We start from the raw sequence: 20,433 nt of genomic DNA on the forward strand, positions 1-20,433 counted from the left end.
CCTGACAGGGCCAATCCCTCCTACTGAAAACAGGTTCTAGAATCCCCTTCCAGGGAGCGTTTACTCCAGTTCAGTTTTAGGGCAGATTACAAGCTGGAGCCACTCTCATCAAGCCATCTCTGTGTGTTGCAACTTACAGGATACGAATCTAGAACTGGCAGCGACTCTGAGGAATCTTCTGAATGGGACTCCTCCTTGGACCGGTTTTCAGCAGCCCACTCACCCCAGCACAGTTGCCTTTGTCCTCCGCTTGAGGGGCAAAGGGAGCAGGAGGAGCCGGGGCAAGAAAGGAAGGATCCAGAGGTCAAAGAGAAGAGCTTTTGCAATGGGTACAGCACAAATGATAGCTGGTCGGAAGCCTCTGACTCTGCCAACCTGGGAAGCCGGGAGCTCAAAACCAGTGCGTCGAGCGACTCTATGGATGCGCTGGAGGAAGATGATTTAGAAGCGTGCTCCTCCAGCCAGCCTGAGTTTTTTCATTTTTATACCCCCACCGTGCAGGAACTGACAGGCAATGACAAGGCCTTGTCAGGCACAGAGTGCGAAGAGGGGAGTCAAGCTGCAGAGGAAAGCGTCTTCTCATTCCTCCTGCCCACCTCCCTCCCTCTTTCCACGCTTGCGCAGCCCGAGACACAATTCCGGAAAGAAAGTGAATCATGTGCCTCTGCCGTGGCATCCAGACTGGCAGAAAATGACGCCATGGAGTACTACAGTCTCTGCGCAAACATCTCCCCTGCCAGTAGTGGAGAGAGGAACACCCAGAGCAACAGCCCCGAGTGCGGCTCTTGGAATGGTCTAGATGGAGATGAAGGGATCTGTGTTGGGAAAGGGGGAGCACCAGGCCTCATTCTGGCCCCTCCACCTGGCTTTGGTGATACCAGTTCAGACGATGAATTCTATGACACAGCAGAAGCGGTGACACCTACAGAGATGCAAGCAGGTGAGCTGGGTGAGATGTGCATCTGATGTTCCATTGAGACCATAGGAAGCATAGTATATGGACTGCATGTGTAATTTTGTTATTCTTTATAAGAAAGTAAGATAGGCATTGAGTATACTGGGCAGGTGGCCATTTATACATCACCTAAAAGGAGAGCAGAAGTGGACAGAGACTAGCAGAATGTTTACATATGCTGACATAAACACGTATGCCAAATTCAGAAACATTTAGCTTTACTTAAAAATAGAAAAACACTTGATCTTGTTTGTTTATTTATTTATTTAAAGTTCTTGTAGCCCACCTTCACAATGTCTCAGGGTGGCAACACAGTGAAATAAATAAATACAAATATGGTACAGCATTATTAACAAATAAAATCCAAAGTAAAATGCAAATTAAAATAATGGGAAAATTAAAAGGGTTTTTTTTTTATAATAAAAAGAAAAAAGTGTCAGCGCCAGGTGCACCTCTCTGGGGAATGCCCTTCTCTGGGTTGCCACTCTTCTGATCTCCTTTAAAGAGGGCTCCCGAAGAAGGGCCTTATCATGCTGGGGGAAACATTGGCAGTCTAGTGTTCAGGTGTTAACTGTTGCAGGCCAGATTCACATCTTTAGTGGGTTGCTCTTATATTTTTAATCTTCACGGAATTGGATTAGACAGCCATTCAAATACAGGACTGCAAAGTAGGACACTTAATCACTCTAAATCTAGATCAGAATGATAGTCCTTATTGGGTTGGCCAAGGCTGAACACTAATGGCCTGCCAAAGGCTACCCAGCAAGAGCTGAGATTCCAGTTGGTGGCTTCCAGGTCATTGGTCTCACTCTTGACCCCAAGTTATCTCCTCCAGTGTCCAGCTTTCTCCTTACAGCTTCATTGGATGAAGGGAGAACTGATTTACAGAGATCAAGTGAGGTGGCATAATGAGTTTACTTTCAATGAGTTTTACTTTCATTACTGCACCCACGTATTAAAGAGAGTGCTGTATACATCCACTGGCTGTGTGAACTAGCCTGCAGGTGCAGTGGGCGTGTGTGTGTGTCTGTGTGTGTGAGAGAGGTTAGGGTGAATCCTTAAGCATCGTGAAGAACTTCATAAATTATTATTGAAATGTTAAGTATGAACATCCTGTTTTTTAACTCTAAATGGGAGGAGTTTTTAAGCATGGTGCCTACTGTAGCCACAAGGGAGCCTAAACTGCCTGCCATGCAGGTGTGGGATGGGGATGCTGCTATATTCTATTTCCCCCACACCTGCAGCTAGGCAGAGAACTGGGGAAGGGAATGCAGCAGCTATGAAGGAAGAGGCACCGTTCCTGCAGCATACAGACATCCTCCAGCCCGTTGCTCCCTTGCCCCCACAAAGTTCTCACGCATGTGGCAAACAGGAGGCAGGAATACCCCTACGTTCATTTATCCAGAGTGTGGAGAACATAAAAGCTAATTCTTCACATTAAACCCCATGTTTTGTATATATAGGTTCCAGAGACCTGTCCCTACACAGTATGGAGTGTTCAAACTCAGCAAATGGGCCACCTGGTTGCAACTTGGGTGAAAACATCCTTGCAAGACAAAGCAGAAGGACACCCAACCACAGGACAGGAAAGGAACCACGGTGCACCAACAGCCAGAGGAAAAGGAGGTCTTTCTTACAAACTAATTATACCTCACATGTTACTTTCCCAGTGGCTTCACTTTGCTCTCTGAAGAACACTGATTATATGTGCTCTGAAGGAGAATGTGTCCTTCCAAGTCCTTCCTGCTCTCCAGTTGTGGTCTCTCTGAAAGACCCTACAAGAGATTCTAATGCCTCTGAAGCCCAGCAAGTCCAGTTGGCCAAAAATGCATCCCCTTCTGCTGATTTAATGGAGATGGAGCCAGACTTAGTAGAAATGAAGTCAGTCGCTGATTCACCTATGTGTCCTGCCCCAGTGGTTCGCCTCCAGGGTGCCCAAGAAAGTGGAACAAATTCAGATGTCATCCCTTTCTCCTTGTCCACAGAACAGCGTAACAGTTCTTTGCTCACTTCCTGCATTCCTGTTCACCAGAAGAATTGTTTCAGTACATCAGAGACCCCCTTTCAGCTGGAAGAAATTAACCCCACATACAAAGAAAAACTAGAAGATGCTGCAGAAACATCTGGGAGGGTCCAGGAACACTGTGGAGCAAACACAGGGTATCATACCAAGGAAGCATTAGAGAATAAATTGGGAACAGCCCCACCAGGAAAAGGAGTCAGTTATGTATTGATTGAGGAAATAATCCATACAACTACCAAACCTCCCCGGTCTGTGCACAGTCCCGAAAGCAAAGAGTTGTCTTCTATGTCAACCTCAGACCAGGACCTTCTTCCTGCCAAGCAGGTGGAGCAACATGCACAGCTTCTATTAGGTCCTTGCAAGAGAATCAAAGGTGACCCCATCTTGGATGAAGCAAGCCAGGCCCTTGAAGGCTCACAGCTCCAAGAAAATGCCAGCGGGATGGTAAATGAAGACTCCACTCAAAAATCTGAAGGTGACAAAATGCATCATTTCTCAGAAACAACTGAGCACTGTGATGGTGCTTCAGGGATAGTGATGCGCCTCTCCCGGCTTGCTTTTAATTCTATGGTGGATTGTGAAGACTCAAGCCAGCACAGTGATGATAAACACCAGGGAACCACTGTCCATAGTGTCCCTCTTGTTAATCAGGGCTCTCTAAAAGATGATGTCCTCAGTCAAGTGCCTCACCATTTCTCAGCTGGGCCTCCTTCCTCCTTGACAGAACATACTGGTGACCAGAAGCCAGAGGTGAAAGACCCCATAGAAAATGCCCTGCGTGTGGATTATAAACTGCCCCATCCACTGGGTCTCCCTACAAAAGGGAATATGAAGCAGAGAGAAGTGGACAGTTCAGATGTACTGGGCTTTTCATTTAATGAGTCACATAAGTTGGCCAAACCTGGTGAAGACAGCCGTGTTTCAAAGCAATCATTTCTGTGTTCCAAGCACCCAACAGAAGATGCAAAAGAAACATTCTCAACTAGACATAAAACGGACCGATGCAGTTGCCAGTTGACCTATGCGAGTTGTTTTCGTGGGTTGGACAATGAGGCAGAATTAGAATGCAGTAGTCCAGTTGCCTGTAGTCCATTGGAAGGGCCTTTAACTACCCCACCATCAACAAGAAGCCCACTGAGTCTAGATTTGAATTCCACAAGGCTTGTTCAAGAACATAGCTATGTTAATGGTAACCCCAGCGACTGTAAAAATCAGGTGTGGCTTCCAGAGACTCCTATCAGAGCACTGAACTGCATAAAAGATAGAACACGTACCTCCCAATTTGACTTTCAGCATTTGTTACATAATGTGGTAGAGCTACAGGAAATCTTAAGGCAGTTTTGGGGGAACAGAATAAAACATTCCCGGGATGAATGTTCAGCTCATTTTTCAGAACACAAGAACTCCTTGTATGTGGAATCACAACGGCTGATGTCCAGTTGCCAGAAAGTTATCAAAACGCATGGGCCTTCCTCAGAGACTCAAAATGCCATTCAGGAGACCTTCCAGAACCTTCTCCAGCTGACAGAAATGTGCATTCAGTTCACAAACTGTGGCCTTTGCAGTAAGAGGCACAAAGACCTCACCATCAATCTGAGGGACGTTGTATGTAGCTATTGGCAATTCGTGCAGGCAGCTAAACAAGCCTATGACAGGGGCTACCCCCAGCTGAGCATAAAACTCCTTGTGTGCCAGTACACTGCCCTCACTGCCGCCCTCTTCTGCCTAGTGCAACAATTCAGGGCATCGTCCTGCATATGAGTTCTCCCCAGGTGCCTCTCCATCCTCATGCTCTGGGCTTTGGTGGGGAAGCACCAGGCCAACCATTCTCCCAGTGGAAAATAGTGGCTGTGTCACAGCTAGGCTGAGGCAAGCGATTCTACCATTTGGCCTCATTTTCAATGCAGAGGTAGTCAACCTTTGGCCCACACCCTTATTTCATGTGGCCCTCAGACTTATTTCAAAAGCGCTGTTCATGTGGTCAGTTTAGATCACTGGCAGGAGCAATCTGGCAGTCCACTTGGGAGAAGGAAAAGAAAGTGGTGGGAAAGGTGGGACATGTTTGGTTCTGGTGCAGACAGCTGTCAACATGCATCCCCTGCAGCACCTGACCAAATGAAATGGTTGGCCACCCCTGCTTTCATGGATGTTTAAGCATACATGAGTTGAAGTCAGCAAGATCAGTCATTCCTCACGTAGAACCATATTTTGATGCATGTCCAACTTGCTTTTTGTCTGGGATTAATCCCTTTTGCGTGACCCAGGGTCCTTGTCTGGTGTTAACCGCAGCAGTTGTATGCATGCACATTGCATCAAGTGTCTGTTTCTTGCTGAGCATCCATGCTTTATAAGGCTAGCTGATAGAATACTGTCTGTCACATGGATCCATGTATTGAAAATGCTCTCATATTACAGCTTTGGTGTATGCTGCCAACCTCTGGAAATACCGAGGTTAAAGAAAGCACACCACAGGCATCTGTGTGTTTATCTAATGTAGGAGACTGCGTGTCATTTCACCTCCTGGCTCCTCAAGCTGTCTGCTGCCCGCTGCCCATGTTCATCTCTTAGTAATGCACCTGGCTAAGAGGGATTAACATAGTTCAAGTGTTGGTTGTTAAAACTCACGACTCACAGGAAGTGTTGGGGGATGCTTTCCAGCACTCCTGATCACATGCTTCAGTGCCACAATGAGGAGCTTACTCACTTGGGACATGCCTTCTCATCAGAGTGATGATGCATTTCGTTTGAACATGATTCCATTAGCAACAGGTACTCTGAAAGCTACGGAAATGTGGTGTGCACAATGGCCTGCTACCACTTAATGTTAGCTTTCCACAAGCTGTTAGTGATATCTAAAGGGCCAGCCCAGATGTACCCTGTTGGCTTATCAAGTTGTGGACCTCATGTGAAAGTATTCTTAGTAACTTTGCTGCTCACTTCATGCATCTCATACAGATTATACTGTCCTGTTGAAGTTTGTGCTGCAATAAATCAGTTAGTTTTGCCATAGAACATTGGTTGTCTTACTTCTGACCTGCAAGGTCTCCCCAGAAAGTTAAGGGCATATCCTCCGCACTGCAAAAATGCCACGTTTATGGTGTCAAGATTGTAAGATACTCAGCTGACAGATTGAGATCAAAAGGGGATATACCAGAATCCCAAAAACAAATGCAACTGTTAAACAGCTGCCATACACCGAAAAGTAACCAGCAGTTCCATCCTTCTCAGACATAAGCCATGTTGTATTCCGTGGCGCTTCGTTCCAGGCTAATGTGCACAGAGTTACAGCCAAAGCCTCTGATGAAACTCTCTTTAAAACATCTTCCAGAGAAAAGCAGAAACCATTTCAGTCTAGACTCTTCATAGCACATGTAGCCATAGAGATGTGCATGCATGAGTGGATGAACTATGAATGCAGAAGTTCTATAATAAAAAGTGTTTATTTTAAGGAAATCAGAGTTTACATTCTATCAAAAGTGGAACAATGCCTTGAAAATTATGCAGGGTTCTTTCATGGTCCTCTCTGACACATTATAAAACATCAATAAACTGGGTTTAAGAACATCATGATGTCATCCTGGATGTTAGAAATGTTGACACACAAGCCAAAGGATATACTCACATTCTAGTATGTATGCAAAGTGCTTCTTTCCGATTTATATTCTAGACCTCAGATACAAATCTTGGAGAAGCTAATTGACCAAACTTGTAAAATTAATTCCCCTAACAGTCTGTAATCAAGGAGTTTTGATTATTAGAATGCAAATGTGATATAAATGCAGACTTCCATTTATATGCTGCCTACTGCCAAAGTCTCAAGGCAGCTTACAATAAAGTCTAATGCATGAACTGTGTGATACAAAATCATCCCTCCTCCCACCACTGAAAAAGTCACACAATGCCATGCAGGGGTGGGGGAGCACAAATTCTCATTCACACACTTGTATCAACCTTGGACTGGAGCAAGGGATAGGCAGTGGCAACCAAGAATGGACCTATGGATTACACCTGGCCGTTCTGGTGTTCTAGTTCTAATAAACCATTTTGTTCCTTACAAGTTTGCTTTCATCCTGTTAATGACTCCAAAATAAAGCCCTGTCTATGCATGTCTGTTGCAGACTTTACAAGCTGCAAAGGTACACTGTAATAGCAGGGTGGAGAAAATGTGGCCTTCCAGAGGCTGGGCCACACCTTTCAGCGCCCCTCATTATTGGTCTAGCTGGCTCAGGCTGATGGGAGTTGCAATCTAAGAACATCTGGATTGGCACATGTTCCCCATTCCTGCTATGTAAACAGGATGAGCTAAGCACCATGCTTCTATGACCTTTATAAGCCATGCAATCCTATCTCACATTTTTGAAAATTATTAAATTTCTATACCACCCATAACCAAAGCTCTCTTGATGGTTTCCACCAATAATCATAGACTCCTACATTCAAGTCACCAATCCAGATTCTAACCAGGCCTGATCCTGCTTATTTTCCAAGATTAGACAGGATCAAGTACTTAAGGCTATTCTTCTCAGCCTAAATCTTGTCTGCAATTAGATCACACCTCTGTACCAAGTAGAACATCTACACATTCTCTCATGGTCTCACAAATGGTGACACAACTGACTATTTTTCCCCATTATGGTAGTCATGTGGTTTTCCTCCTCTTAATTCACTGATGTACACTAAGGTGTGATTCATAGCTGAAGCAGTCCCCGCAGTTTGCGTATCTGTGAGGCTTTTCCAGTATGAGATCTCTTGTATGTAAAAATGTGATGGATGTGCATGAATTGTTTGCACAAAGAAAGCATTCATATGATTTCTTGTTTGCAGGGATCCTCCTTGGTACATTAAGAAGCACTCTGCAACTGAAGCATTTCCCCACAGGCTACATAAATCTGCAGATTCTCTAATGTAGTGTACACTACAATATTTAAATGAAGGTTTTCCCACAAGCTGCACATTTATGCAATCTCTCAAATAAATGAATTCCTCTTGGATGTCACAAGGGCTGACTTGGCATTCAAGCTTTTTCTACAAGCTGAAACCACATTTGGTTTCTCTTCCATAGGGATGCTCTCATGCACTAAGAAAGAATACCTGATGAAATGTTTTCCCATAGGCTGAACACATGTGTTTCTTCTTGTCCCTATTAATCATTTCATACCTAAGAAGCAGATACATCCCTAAAGCTCTTCCAGCCAATGAATGAGTAGAACATTGCTGAATTGCCTCGTTTGAGTGGCATTTACAACAGAACCCTTCCCTTCACAGATTACACATGTGGTTTGTTTCTACCTAGGGGAAAGATTTTCACAGGGTTGCTGTGAGGATAAAATGGAACAGAAGAACCATGTAAGCCGCCTTGGGTTCTTCACAAGAGGGAAAAGAGCAGGATATTTATGTAATAATAATGTATAAAACAAAGAGATGCAAAGCTTACTCTGTTTCACTGAACAGTAAGAATGCCTTATATTATTTCTAAATGGCTTAGTAATGATAGTAAAACACTATCGGACCACAGTAAGAAATAGCCTCACCCACAATATGGACACAGCTGGCCATGGTGTAATCCTGGTTTGGGAGTTGAGGGAAGAGCTCGTGTAAATAGATTCGAGAGTTGCCAAAGCAACTGCTTCTTCGCTAGAGTAGATCCACTTATGGAGGTCACCCTTTTGGACATGGAGGCTTCTGAAGGCAGAGAAACGATCCTGCTTGAGACAGCAGTAATCGCAGCAAAAGCAGGAGAGAAAGATGCAGATTCCAACATCAAAGCAATGGGAAAGAATAAGAATAAGAAACTTAACAAGATAAGCTCAGGCTTTCATATTCTACCTAAGCCAACAAAACAGCAAAAATTGATGACTACATGAGGAACAAGAAGACAGTCTTCTTATTTGGTTCTTACAAAATGAGTCCTCCTTACTCTATTTTGATAGTTATGATATTTTGAATTGGGACTTGGAGACAGAAGTTGAAAAACAACAACTAGAAGTTGAAAAACAAGGTTCCATTTGGATACCAGGAAGCACTTCCTGACAGTTAAGACCCCAAGGGTATGGAAAGGGCTTCCATGAGAGGTCGTTGAGACCCCATCGGTGAGGGTGTTCAAAGATAGGCTGCACATGCACATGGTGGGCATGTTGTGAGCAGAGCCGGCTGGTGCCGAAGGTCAGACTAGATGGCCCGGGAGACCCCTTCTGACTCGCTCTGTTTCTATGTTTCTAACTCTTAGAGCTGTCCTCTACCTTGCATGAGGAATCAAATCATCTGCCTGAACCTTTCCCTGTATTACTCTCCCCCGATGCTAATACATCTTCGATGGGGGATGAGGAATGCAAAGAATCACCAAAGGTTTCACTGCCAAACAATGCCTACTCACTGCACAAACTGTAATTTCAATCTTTGAACAATTAACATCTATAAATACAAAGATGGACTCTTTAAAAACAGTCTTTGAAACCTTTGTGCAAGACTGTACAGACAAGCTGGTAGCTTTTGTAACAGCTCAAAACATTGGTACCAGTTCTGACTTGTTTGTGGACAACCAAAGAAAACAAAATTGCCCAGAAGAACCAACTAAGATCAGAAAGGGTAACTGGACAGTGTGAGAGTCTATAATTCCATCTCCCTCCAAAGGGTTAAAACTAAATAAATGCAACCGTACCCTTCAAACACACCAGGTTGCTCTAAGGATTATGCTCAACAGCTCTAACTTTGGTCACTGGACAACAAGAAGAGCTATTATACTCTTATTATACACTTAGCTCACTCCTTCAATGTCCAAGCTATATGATTGACCTCGGGCCTAGGTGCTGTTGAATGGCTCCCTAGTATAAGAACACAAGCAAATTTTGTTGTCTTTTAACTATTCCACTATCCCCTGTGTGATGTTTAAAATGAAACATTTTCTCTCCACTCTTCAAATATACCCACTGCGTGACTTCTGAGAGGAAAAAAGAAATGCTCTCTTTGGGCCAACTTCTCATGCGGTTACTCCTCTGCCTTGCGTTATAGGCAATGTGCCAAATGATAAAAACCATAGCAACTTAGCACCCTCAGTGTCCTTGACAAGATACTGTTCAAATAATCACACTGAATCTATGCAAGATAAAACTGGCACTGATGACACATTAGAAACAGGACTGATTAACTCCTTTAAAGCTTTACCGAACTGCAAACAAGAAGAAATTCTGAGATGACTGGATGAACTGGAACAAACACTGCTGCTGACTTGAGCAGCAGCCAAGCCTCTAATTGACTTAGTATCTTCGGATCATCACTCCAACCCCACAGAAAATCATTGTAAATCTCCTGAACCCTGTACCCAAACAACCTCACAAGAAATTAATCTATACCCTAGCAGGCCACCACATTCTTCCTCTAATCTAAAATAGACTGCATTGACTCCATCTTGCCCTACTTCAAATGGTGACAATATGTTCTTCATCGTGGCCTCTGTGCATCACACATATGGGTGCTGCGCCTGCGCAGTGCCTAAGGCCAGAAAGATTAGAAAGCTAACGGTTTTTGGCGGGAAAACTCCGCTGCCCTCCCCCTCAGTACTATATATAGAGCGGAGTGTCCGCCATTTTCTCCAGTCTTTAGTGACCACAGTTCGCTGTGCCTCGTGCCTGTTCAACTCTTGCTTTGAATACTGTATTTGCTCTTTATCTTATCATTCTTATTGTTCTTAATGTTATTACTCCAAGTTGTTTTTTCCCTTGTTAGATCTTTCTCTTTTTCCTCATGTCTAAAAAAAAAACAACCAAAAATATCATCTTATCCCTCTTTACTATCCTCTATTTCTTCTTTTTCTTTGATGGCGCAGCGAACGGCTTTCCGCAAATGCGTGGAATGTGGGTCCAAGATGTCCCCAGTGGACCCTCATGACTTGTGCCTCCTTTGCCTCAGCAAGGGGCACAGAACAGATAAATGGCACCATTGCCTCACGTTCACCAAGCAGGCCTGCAAAAACAGGGAGAATCGTTTGAAGAAACTCCTCTGGGATCAAGCTTTAATGCAGTTGGACCAACTCACTGCAAAATCTGGGCCTGCTCTGACTCCGCCCGCCAAGCGCCCGGCTTCTGCCTCGGCTGCCTCTGGCCAACGCCTGGCTACTGCTTCAGCCACGCCTGGGCAACGCCCTGCGGTCTCACCACCCATGCCTCAGCCGCACCCATCGGACGATGGGACTTCACCATCTGGATCCCAACGATCTCTTTCTCCCCCACGTAAACAGCGGGAGAAAAGGAAACATGGCGGGTCGGATCTATCTTCCCATAAGAAAGCGAAGAAGGATAAAACAGCCAAACTAGCTCATAAGCCAAAGAAGAATCAGGACCTGGGTTCATCAGCCCCATCGATCCTGATGGCTGCGTCGGTACCCACTCCATCAGTACCAATGCTACAAGCGGCAATGCAAGTCACCCCACCGGGATTTCCGGGACAACCTGCTCCCCAGCAGGGACAGCCCCCTTGACCAACCTGAGGAACCACAACGCGAGTCCTTTTCGGATGGAGAGATCCAAGACTCTTCCCCCATGATTCGCTTGCCAACACCAATGTCTCTGGCCAGAGCTAGGGACTGGTCTTCCACCTCTCCACTGCGGTATTATGCCCGTATGGACAAACGTCATGAGGAGAAATGGTTCCAGCCCTACTATGATTATCCGTCGGGTTGGGGAGACTACCACTCCTTTGGCTTCCATCTGCAACCAAGGGACCGCTCGTCGCCCTCCGTCCACAGGAAAGCTCTGTCCACTTCGAGACGTGCAGAACCCCAGCACCCGACCTCACCGGAGAGTTCTTCATTGGGCCTGTACCATCTTGAATCCGACTCCAGCTCCGAGGCAGACTCCTCTCCTGATGCAGCAATAACACCTCAAGACCCATCATCGCCTGAGGAACTGCACATCTCCTTCAGAGAGCTCATGTCTAGGCTTGTTCAGTCACTCAAGATCAAGGCACAACACCAGCCCGATCCGAGCACCGACAAGTTCTATGACATTGTGAGGGGAGAGCAGTCACCTGCGATTGTCCTGCCACTAATCACAACATTGCGGCAGGCAATGACCCAGCCTTGGGATCTGCCCTCACAGCCACAACCCACCATGCGGCGATACGAATCCATGTACCATGTTCAGGAGAGTGACATACCCTTCTTATTACATCATCCTAAGCCAAATTCTGTTGTTGTGGAGTCATCTCAAGGCAGGGAATCCAGGGGACATACCACCCCCTGGGACAAAGAGGGAAGAAAAATTGATACCTTGGCACGCCGGGTCTATGTGGCCGCTGGACTCAGTCTTCATATGTCCAATTATGAAGCCACCCTTGCCAGGTATCAGTTCTTCATCATGCAAAGACTGAACAACGTCGTTGCGTCCCTACCAGAACAGCAGCGGGATTTGGCCAGGACCTTCATCAAGGAGGGTATGCCGGTGGCAATTCAACAATTGTCAACAGCCTGCCACCATGTGGACACCGATTCAAGAGCCCTAGTCGGTGCCATTTCGATGCGGAGACATGCCTGGTTGAGAAATTGTAACTTTTCCGATGAGATGAAGAGGCGCATCGAAGAAATACCCTTTGATGGCTCAGGACTTTTTCACTTGCAAACAGACCATAAGCTCAAGTCCATTCATGAGTCCTGCATGACGGCCAGATGGATGGAGCTACCAGCTCAGCAAAAATGTAAGTGGGCTTGGTCGCGTCCATCCTATCGGTACCAACACCCCCCAGAGACAGTACCACCAATGACAACAGCATAGGAGGCAGCAACCTCAACAACATTTTCAGCAAGGCCAGCGTCGGTTTGACAATGAGAAGCACCAGCGCTGATGGGGCAGACGAACCTCTCCTCCATCTCCACACCCACCTTTCCCTCTCCCTTTTGGGGAGCAGCTGCAAGGCCGACTCCCCATTTGGGAGTCCATCACATTTGATCGGTGGGTTTTATCCATCATTCAGCTCGGATACAGAATAGAATTCGATACCGTTCCTCCATCGAGCCCGATTCGGCTTACACCACCCTCGCAAGTATTGGAGGATGAAGTGCAACAACTACTTCATAAAAGAGCCATCTGACGGATCTCCAGCTCCAAGGGACTTCATGGATTCTATTCTAGATATTTTACAGTCCCTAAACGGGATAGTGGTCTTTGTCCAATTCTGGACCTCTGAAATGTCAATAAATTTATCAAACCAAAGAAATTTTGGATAACTACCCTTCAAAATATCCTTCCGTTGCAGAGGAGAGAGGACTAGTTCGCCTCACTGGATTTGAAGGATGCCTATTTCCACATATCGATCCACCCAGGTCACAGACGCCTTCTATGTTTTACCGTCGGGACCGACATTTAGGAATTCAATGTCCTCCCGTTCGGACTAGCTACAGCCCCGAGGGTCTTTACAAAATGCATGGCCCCAGTCTGTGCGCACCTGCGGCTCCAAGGCATCCAAGTATACCCCTACCTAGATGACTGGCTTATAGTCTCCCAAACCCGCGAAGGCCTTTCATCAGCCGTCGAGAAAACTTGCTCTTTGCTGGATGATTTAGGACTGTGCATTAACCGTGAAAAATTGTCCTTTATCTCGGCACAGGTGATCGACTTCATCAGAGCCCGTCTCAATTCCACTCTGGCGAGGGCCTTTGTCCCTCCAGCTTGTCAGGACAGCCTTTGGTCATGTATTCATCGGATTCGACAAAACAAGATCGTCCCGGCGCTTTCTATTCAGAAGCTTCTGGGCCATATGGCTGCCACTATAGCCATTGTCCCCCACGCCAGACTCCAATTACACTCTCTTCAACTATGGTTCAACAGGAATTTCCATCTGCAGCAAGATCCGCCTGACAAGCCAATTCAACCGCCTCAATCAGTTCTACAGATGTTGACTTGGTGGACTGTTCCGAACAATTTAAATATGGGTACCCCGTTCCAGACGCCTCACCCAACACTGACTCTCTATACTGATACTTCGATGACCGGGTGGGGCGCCGTATGTGCAGGACTTCGGTCCCAGGGCACTTGGAACCGACAAGAGGCGTCGAGACACATCAACTACCTCGAACTCTTAGCAATTTTCAAAGCTCTCCGATCTTTCAAGGACACTGTTTGTCAACAAGTTATTCAGATCACATCCTACAGTATAGTCGCGGTATTTTACATCAACAAACAGGGTGGGACAAAATCCGCAGCCCTAGCTCGTCTGTCCATGGACATTTGGAAATGGTGCATCCCAAGGGGTATAACCCTTCTGGCAGTCCATCTGGCCGGGACTGACGAGGAAGCCGACGTTTTGAGCAGACACATGTTGATGACTCACGAGTGGGAGTAAGATCGATAGGTCTACAGTCAACTTTTCCAGCTGTGGGGAAACCCGGACATCGACTTGTTTGCCACCCACAGGAACAGAGTATGCGAGATGTTCTGCTCCAGAGCAGGCATAGGACCAGAGTCAATGGGAGACGCCCTTATGATCCCTTGGTTCGGCTTCAAAATGTATGCCTTCCCTCCTATTCCTCTGTTAACGAAGGTCGTTTCGAAGATCATACACAACGATGCCACGGGAAACCTGATTACACCTTGGTGGCCCCGTCAAGTGTGGTTTTCCACCCTTCTTCAGATCTCGAACACCTTTCGCTGCCTTCCGTCGATACCACACCTAATAACAATGTGGTGCAGTCCATCACCCGGACTTAGCTTCATTGAATCTCATGGCATGGCAAATTCGCTGACTAATGGGACTGACTCGGTACCGAGGGCTACTCGGACACTCGGTACCTCTACACGTGAACCCGAGGCGCTGCCTGTTCCCTTGGTTCTGACAGACTTTTCTACAAGATCGAGTACTCTAGATCCAGACATTCAGAGAATTCTCGAGTCTGCTCTACGACCATCAACTCGGAGGTCTTACACAGCAAAATGGCATCGATTCTCATCTTTCGCCGAATCGCATTCCTTCGTTCTGGAGTCAGCCTCCATTGAGAATATACTTCAGTTTCTTCTACAGCTACATCGTTCAGGACTGAAGCCTTCATCTATCAAGGTTTACGCAGCAGCGATATCACACTTCCGTGGTCCAATACAGGGCTCATCGGTGTTTTCACAACCTCTTATTAGGTTCTTTAAAGGATTACAGAACCTCCATCCTTCAATTCGACCTGTCATGCCTACCTGGAGTCTTTCAGTTGTTCTCCAAGCACTAACAAGACCCCCTTTTGAACCTTTAGCAACTGTTGATCCTGGAAGATCAACTTGTATCCTGGAAGACAGCCTTTCTTGTAGCTGTCACATCAGTGCGTAGAGCTAGTGAACTTTGCGCATTGCAAGTAGATCCACCTTATTTGAACTTTCATAAGGAACAACACCCGGCAGACAGCGCCGCGAGAGACCGCACCACGCCCGCGCCCAAAGACTGCACCGAAAGACCGCGCCGCGCCGCCGATTCCACCGCTACCTGACTGCCCTGCCACGCCCCTGCACATGTGGCAGGCGTGCCCAGACGGGCTGGGCGTCGGGCGGCTAGAAAGCGCCGCCGAGGGGAGCGCCGGCGGGAGGAACAACACCTGGCAGAAGCGCCGTGAAAGACCGCGCCAGAAGACCGCGCCGGAAGACTGCGCCGAAAGACCGCACCGCGCCGCCGATTCCACCGCTACCTGACTGCCCTGCCACGCCCCTGCACATGTGGCAGGCGTGCCCGGACAGGGCGGGGCGTCGGGCAGCCGGCAGCTAGAAAGCGCCGGCAGCGGCCGGGGCCAGCGGCCGGGGCCGGCGGCCGAAGGGCGTCGGCCAAAGGGCGGTCGCCGCCGTTTGGGGGGGCCGTTCGGGGGAGCCAAGGGGGGCTGGGCTGGCCAGGGGACTTGCACTTTTGTTGTGTTAGGCCCTCCTGTTGAGCGGCGACTTTTAAATGTTTTTATAATTTTAAAGCGTTTTAAATTGTTTTATGGAGTCATCCCTGGCCATGTTGCCGCTTGAGTTTCCTGGGGAGCGCACTGGCGCCGCCATTGGTGTGGTGATGGGCAATGGACGTAACAGCGGTGGGAGCTTAATGTGTCCGCATAGAAGGAGGAGGGACAGATGGCTGACACCTGTCCCTACTTCTGGTTTTGCTCCCAGCCAGAAGGTGCCAGGGAGTCTTGTCAGTCGCCCCTCGGGCCTGACAGTGCTGTTGTTTAATGCCAGGTCGGCCAATAACAAATCTGCCCTCATCCATGACTTGATTGTGGATGAGGGGGCCGACCTGGCCTGTATAACGGAGACCTGGGCGGGAGGGGGGGGGGATGTTGCCCTCTACCAATTGTGCCCGCCCGGGTATATGGTCCAGCACTGTTCACGGCCGGAGGGGAGGGGAGGGGGGGTCGCTTTGGTTTACCGAGCCTCCATCTCTCTCACGGGACTTCCTGTCCCTTCGAGACCAGGGCTGGAGTGTCTCTACCTGGTGTTGGGCGACCGAAACAGACTGGGGATTCTGTTGGTGTACCGTGCACCCTTCTGCCCAACAGTCTCCCTGCCTGAGCTGACGGAGACTGTCTCGGACCTGGTGTTGAGGACCCCCAGGATGTTGGTCCTGGGGGACTTCAATCTCCATGCTGAGGCTAGTCTGACCAGGGCGGCTCAGGACTTCATGGCCTCCATGACGGCCATGGGGCTGTCTCAACATGTCACCGGCCCGACCCATGAACGTGGACACACTCTGGACCTGGTTTTCTCGACGGGGCAGGAAGAGGGTGGTCTGAGGGTGAGGAATTTATGCTTGACTCCCCTGTCATGGTCAGATCACTTCCTGGTGAGGTTTGTGCTCGAGAGCGACATCTCCCTCTGTAAGGGTGCAGACCCGATTGTGTGGGTCCACCCCCGGAGCCGGATGGATCCAGAAGGATTCCTGAAGGCCCTGGGGGAGTTTCCGGCTGACAAGACAGGTGCTCCTGTGGAGGCTCGGTCGAACTGTGGAATGGGGGGATGACCAGGGCTGTAGATACGATTGCTCCTAAGCGTCCTCTCCCACCGGGCACAGCCTGCTGTTCCCCTTGGTACACCCCAGAATTGAGGGCGATGAAGCAGGTTGGGAGACGGCTAGAGCATAGGTGGAGGAAATCACGGGATGAATCTGACCGAACACACTTAAGAGCCCACTATCAGGCCTATGCTGTGGCGGTGAGGGCGGCGAAAAAGAGATTCTTTTCCGCTTCCATTGCCTCCTCACAATGCCGTCCGGCGGAGCTCTTTCAAGTGGTGCAAGGCCTGGTTCGTCCAGGTCCGAAAGAAGAGCTGATTCCACCCTCAAAGGCCCGCTGTGACGACTTTGCCGGGCATTTTAGGGAGAAAATCGCTCAGATTTGTCACGAGCTGGATTCCACTATTGATTCAGAGGTTTTAAGGGAGACACCAACGCTACCATCTGGTCCAGAATTATTGGATGAATTTCAGTTATTGCAGCCCGATGATGTGGACAAGGTGCTTGGACGAGTACGTCCTACCACTTGCCTTTTGGACCCTTGCCCGTCTTGGTTAATAAAGGATTCCAAGCACGGGATTGGAACCTGGATCTTGGAAGTGGTTAACGCTTCTCTGAGGGAGGGTCGGGTGCCTGCCCCTTTAAAGGAGGCGGTAGTCCGACCGGTCCTGAAGAAGGCGTCACTGGATCCAGGGATGGCCACTAATTATAGACCAGTGGCCAACATCCCGTTTCTGGGCAAGGTGTTAGAGCAGGTGGTGGCGGGACAACTCCAAGCACTCTTGGATGAAACTGATTATCTGGACCCATTTCAGTCCGGCTTCAGACCCGGGTACGGTACTGAATCTGCCTTGGTTGCCCTGTACGATGACCTGTGCAGGGAGAAGGACAGGGGGAGTCCGTCCCTGTTGGTTCTCCTGGACCTCTCAGCGGCTTTCGATACCATCGACCATGGTATCCTTCTGGATAGGCTTGCGGGATTGGGGGTCGGAGGCACCGCCTTGCGGTGGTTCCACTCCTATCTCAACGGCCGATTCCAGAAGGTGGTGCTGGGGGACTATGGCTCTGTGCCATGGCAGCTTTGCCATGGAGTACCGCAGGGGTCCATTTTGTCCCCTTTGCTGTTCAACATCTACATGAAACCGCTGGGAGAGGTCATCAGGAGGTGTGGGCTGTGGAACCATCAGTACGCTGATGATACCCAGCTCTACCTCTCATTTTCCACCAATCCAGGTGAGGCAGTGGCTGTACTGAACCGGTGCCTGGCCGAGGTAATAGGCTGGATGAGGGCCAATAAACTGAAGCTCAATCCAGACAAGACGGAGGTCCTGTTGGTTGGCGGTTCGGGCTTCAGAGAAGGTGAATTGAACCTTGTCCTGAACGGGGTTGCACTCCCTCCTAGGGACAAGGTCCGCAGCTTGGGAGCGCTCCTCGACCCGGAGCTTTCACTTGAAGCTCAGGTGACAACAGCGGCGAGGAGCACTTTCCTCCAGCTTCAGCTGATTCATCAGCTGCGTCCCTACCTGGAGTACGACTGCCTTGCAACAGTGACTCATGCGCTGGTGACTTCCCGTCTTGACTTCTGTAACACGCTCTACGTGGGGCTACCCTTGAAGACGGTCCAGATACTTCAATTGGTTCAGAATAGAGCTGCCAGGCTGCTGACGGGGACTGGACGTTATGTTCACATGACTCCAGTTCTCCGTCAGCTTCACTGGCTCCCCATTGAAGTCTGGGCCCAATTCAAGGTGTTGGTGATGACCTATAAAGCCCTAAACGGCTTGGGTCCTGGTTACCTGAAGGAACGCTTACTTCCATATATGCCCAGTCGCCCCCTGAGATCGGCAGGAGAGGCCCTTCTCCGGGAGCCCTCCGTGAGAGAAATTAGGAGGGTGGGTACTCGGAGGAGGGCTTTCTCTGCGGTGGCGCCTAAGTTATGGAATGCGCTCCCGAGAGAGGTCCGCCTGGTGCCGTCGTTATTTGTTTTTTGGCGCCAGGCAAAGACCTTTTTATTTAATTGTTAATGTTATCGGATTTTATCTGGCCAGGGCGGCTTATTTTATATTGGTATTTTTGTATTTTTAACTTAATGTTTATATTTTTTAAATTATTGTTATAATTATTTTTTAACTTATTGTTGTAAGCCGCCCCGAGGCTTCGGCGAATGGGGCGGCATAAAAATGTTGTAATAAACAAACAAACAAACAAACTGGGACTAAAATGGGAGAATTTGGTCTGTGTTACAACTGATGGCTGTCCAAATTTGACAGGGAAAAATGTCGGACTTTTGAAGTGGATGCAAGATAAAGTGACTGAAATAAACCCAGAACAGAAACTGATATTGTTGCATTGTGTTATACATCAGGAGGTGTTGTGCAAGTCAGTGCTAAAAATCAACCACGTGATTGATGTTGTAACTAAAGTTGTTAACTTCATCAGGGCAAGAGCACTTAATCACAGACAGTTTGTTGTCTTTTTGGAGAAGCATGGGAGTGAACATGGTGACCTCAGTTATCAGACAGCTGTCAGATGGCTCAGCCTGGGCAAGGTGCTTAAAAGACTATGGGATCTGAGAGCAGAGATTCAAGAGTTTTGTGAGAAGAAAGGCAGGGACATCACCGAGCTCTCAGATGCAGACTGGATGGCAGACCTTGCTTTTGCTGTTGATGTGACTGCACTGATGATAACCTCGGACAACATTGCTACCGTTTTTTATCTGAACAAGCAAGGCGGAACAAAGTTGGCCGGACTGTCAATGCGAATCTGGGAATGGTGCATCCTGAGGGGCATTACTCCGATGGCGGTACATCTCACCGGTACGGACAATGTAGAAGTGGATCTTCTGAGCAGATGCATGGCCACATCTCACGAATGGGAACTAGACCCCCAGACATGCGACCATCTCTTCCGTCGCTGGGGTTTCCCCGACGTTGACTTACTCGCCACTCGACAGAACAGGGTGTGCGACATTTTTTGCTAGAGAGCGGGAATTGGGCATGGATCCTTAGGGGATGCCTTCATGATCCCTTGGAGCAACCTGAACTTTTACGCTTTCCCCCCGATTCCCCTCATTATGAGAGTGATATCGAAGATAATACACAATGGGGCCACAGGTCTGCTGATAACCCCTTGGTGGCCACGCCAAGCCTAGTTTTCTATGCTTGTCCACATCTCTCATGGAGAATATCTCCATCTTCCACTCCTTCCATACCTCATAACCCAACGAGAGGGCACACTTCACCATCCAGATTTAATGTCGCTGAAATTAACAGCCTGGAGAATCCGATAACTCTTAATACGGCATCTGTACTGACAGCATCTATAAGCAACTCGGATCCTGCCTCCGGATCCGATGCATTGTTTCGCGCTTCGAATTCGTTCATTTTCCACACGTCATCGGATCCAACAACTTTTCATCCGGATATCAAGCACATTCTTGATTCTGCATTGAAGCCATCTATGCGGAAGTCATACGCGGCTAAATGACCATTTTCTGCCTTTGCCG

At 48.1% G+C, this 20,433-nt stretch overlaps 1 protein-coding gene across 16 annotated transcripts in view; it reads left to right on the forward strand.

The window, feature by feature from the left end:
* Positions 1 to 6,431, forward strand: part of FRMPD1 (FERM and PDZ domain containing 1) — a 74,452-nt gene extending 68,021 nt beyond the window's left edge. For all 16 annotated transcript variants that reach the window (XM_044439496.1, XM_044439498.1, XM_044439500.1 and 13 more), the window contains 2 exons: positions 140 to 940; positions 2,419 to 6,431. In XM_044439496.1, the coding sequence (XP_044295431.1) occupies positions 140 to 940; positions 2,419 to 4,739 (3,122 nt within the window). In that variant the 3' untranslated portion in view covers positions 4,740 to 6,431. The remainder of the gene's footprint in view (positions 1 to 139; positions 941 to 2,418) is intronic.
* The last annotated feature ends 14,002 nt before the right edge of the window (positions 6,432 to 20,433 follow it).

Source organism: Varanus komodoensis, unplaced genomic scaffold (genome assembly GCF_004798865.1).
Source record: "Varanus komodoensis strain SLA01 unplaced genomic scaffold, ASM479886v1 scaffold35, whole genome shotgun sequence".
Classification (NCBI taxonomy): Eukaryota; Metazoa; Chordata; class Lepidosauria; order Squamata; family Varanidae; genus Varanus; species Varanus komodoensis.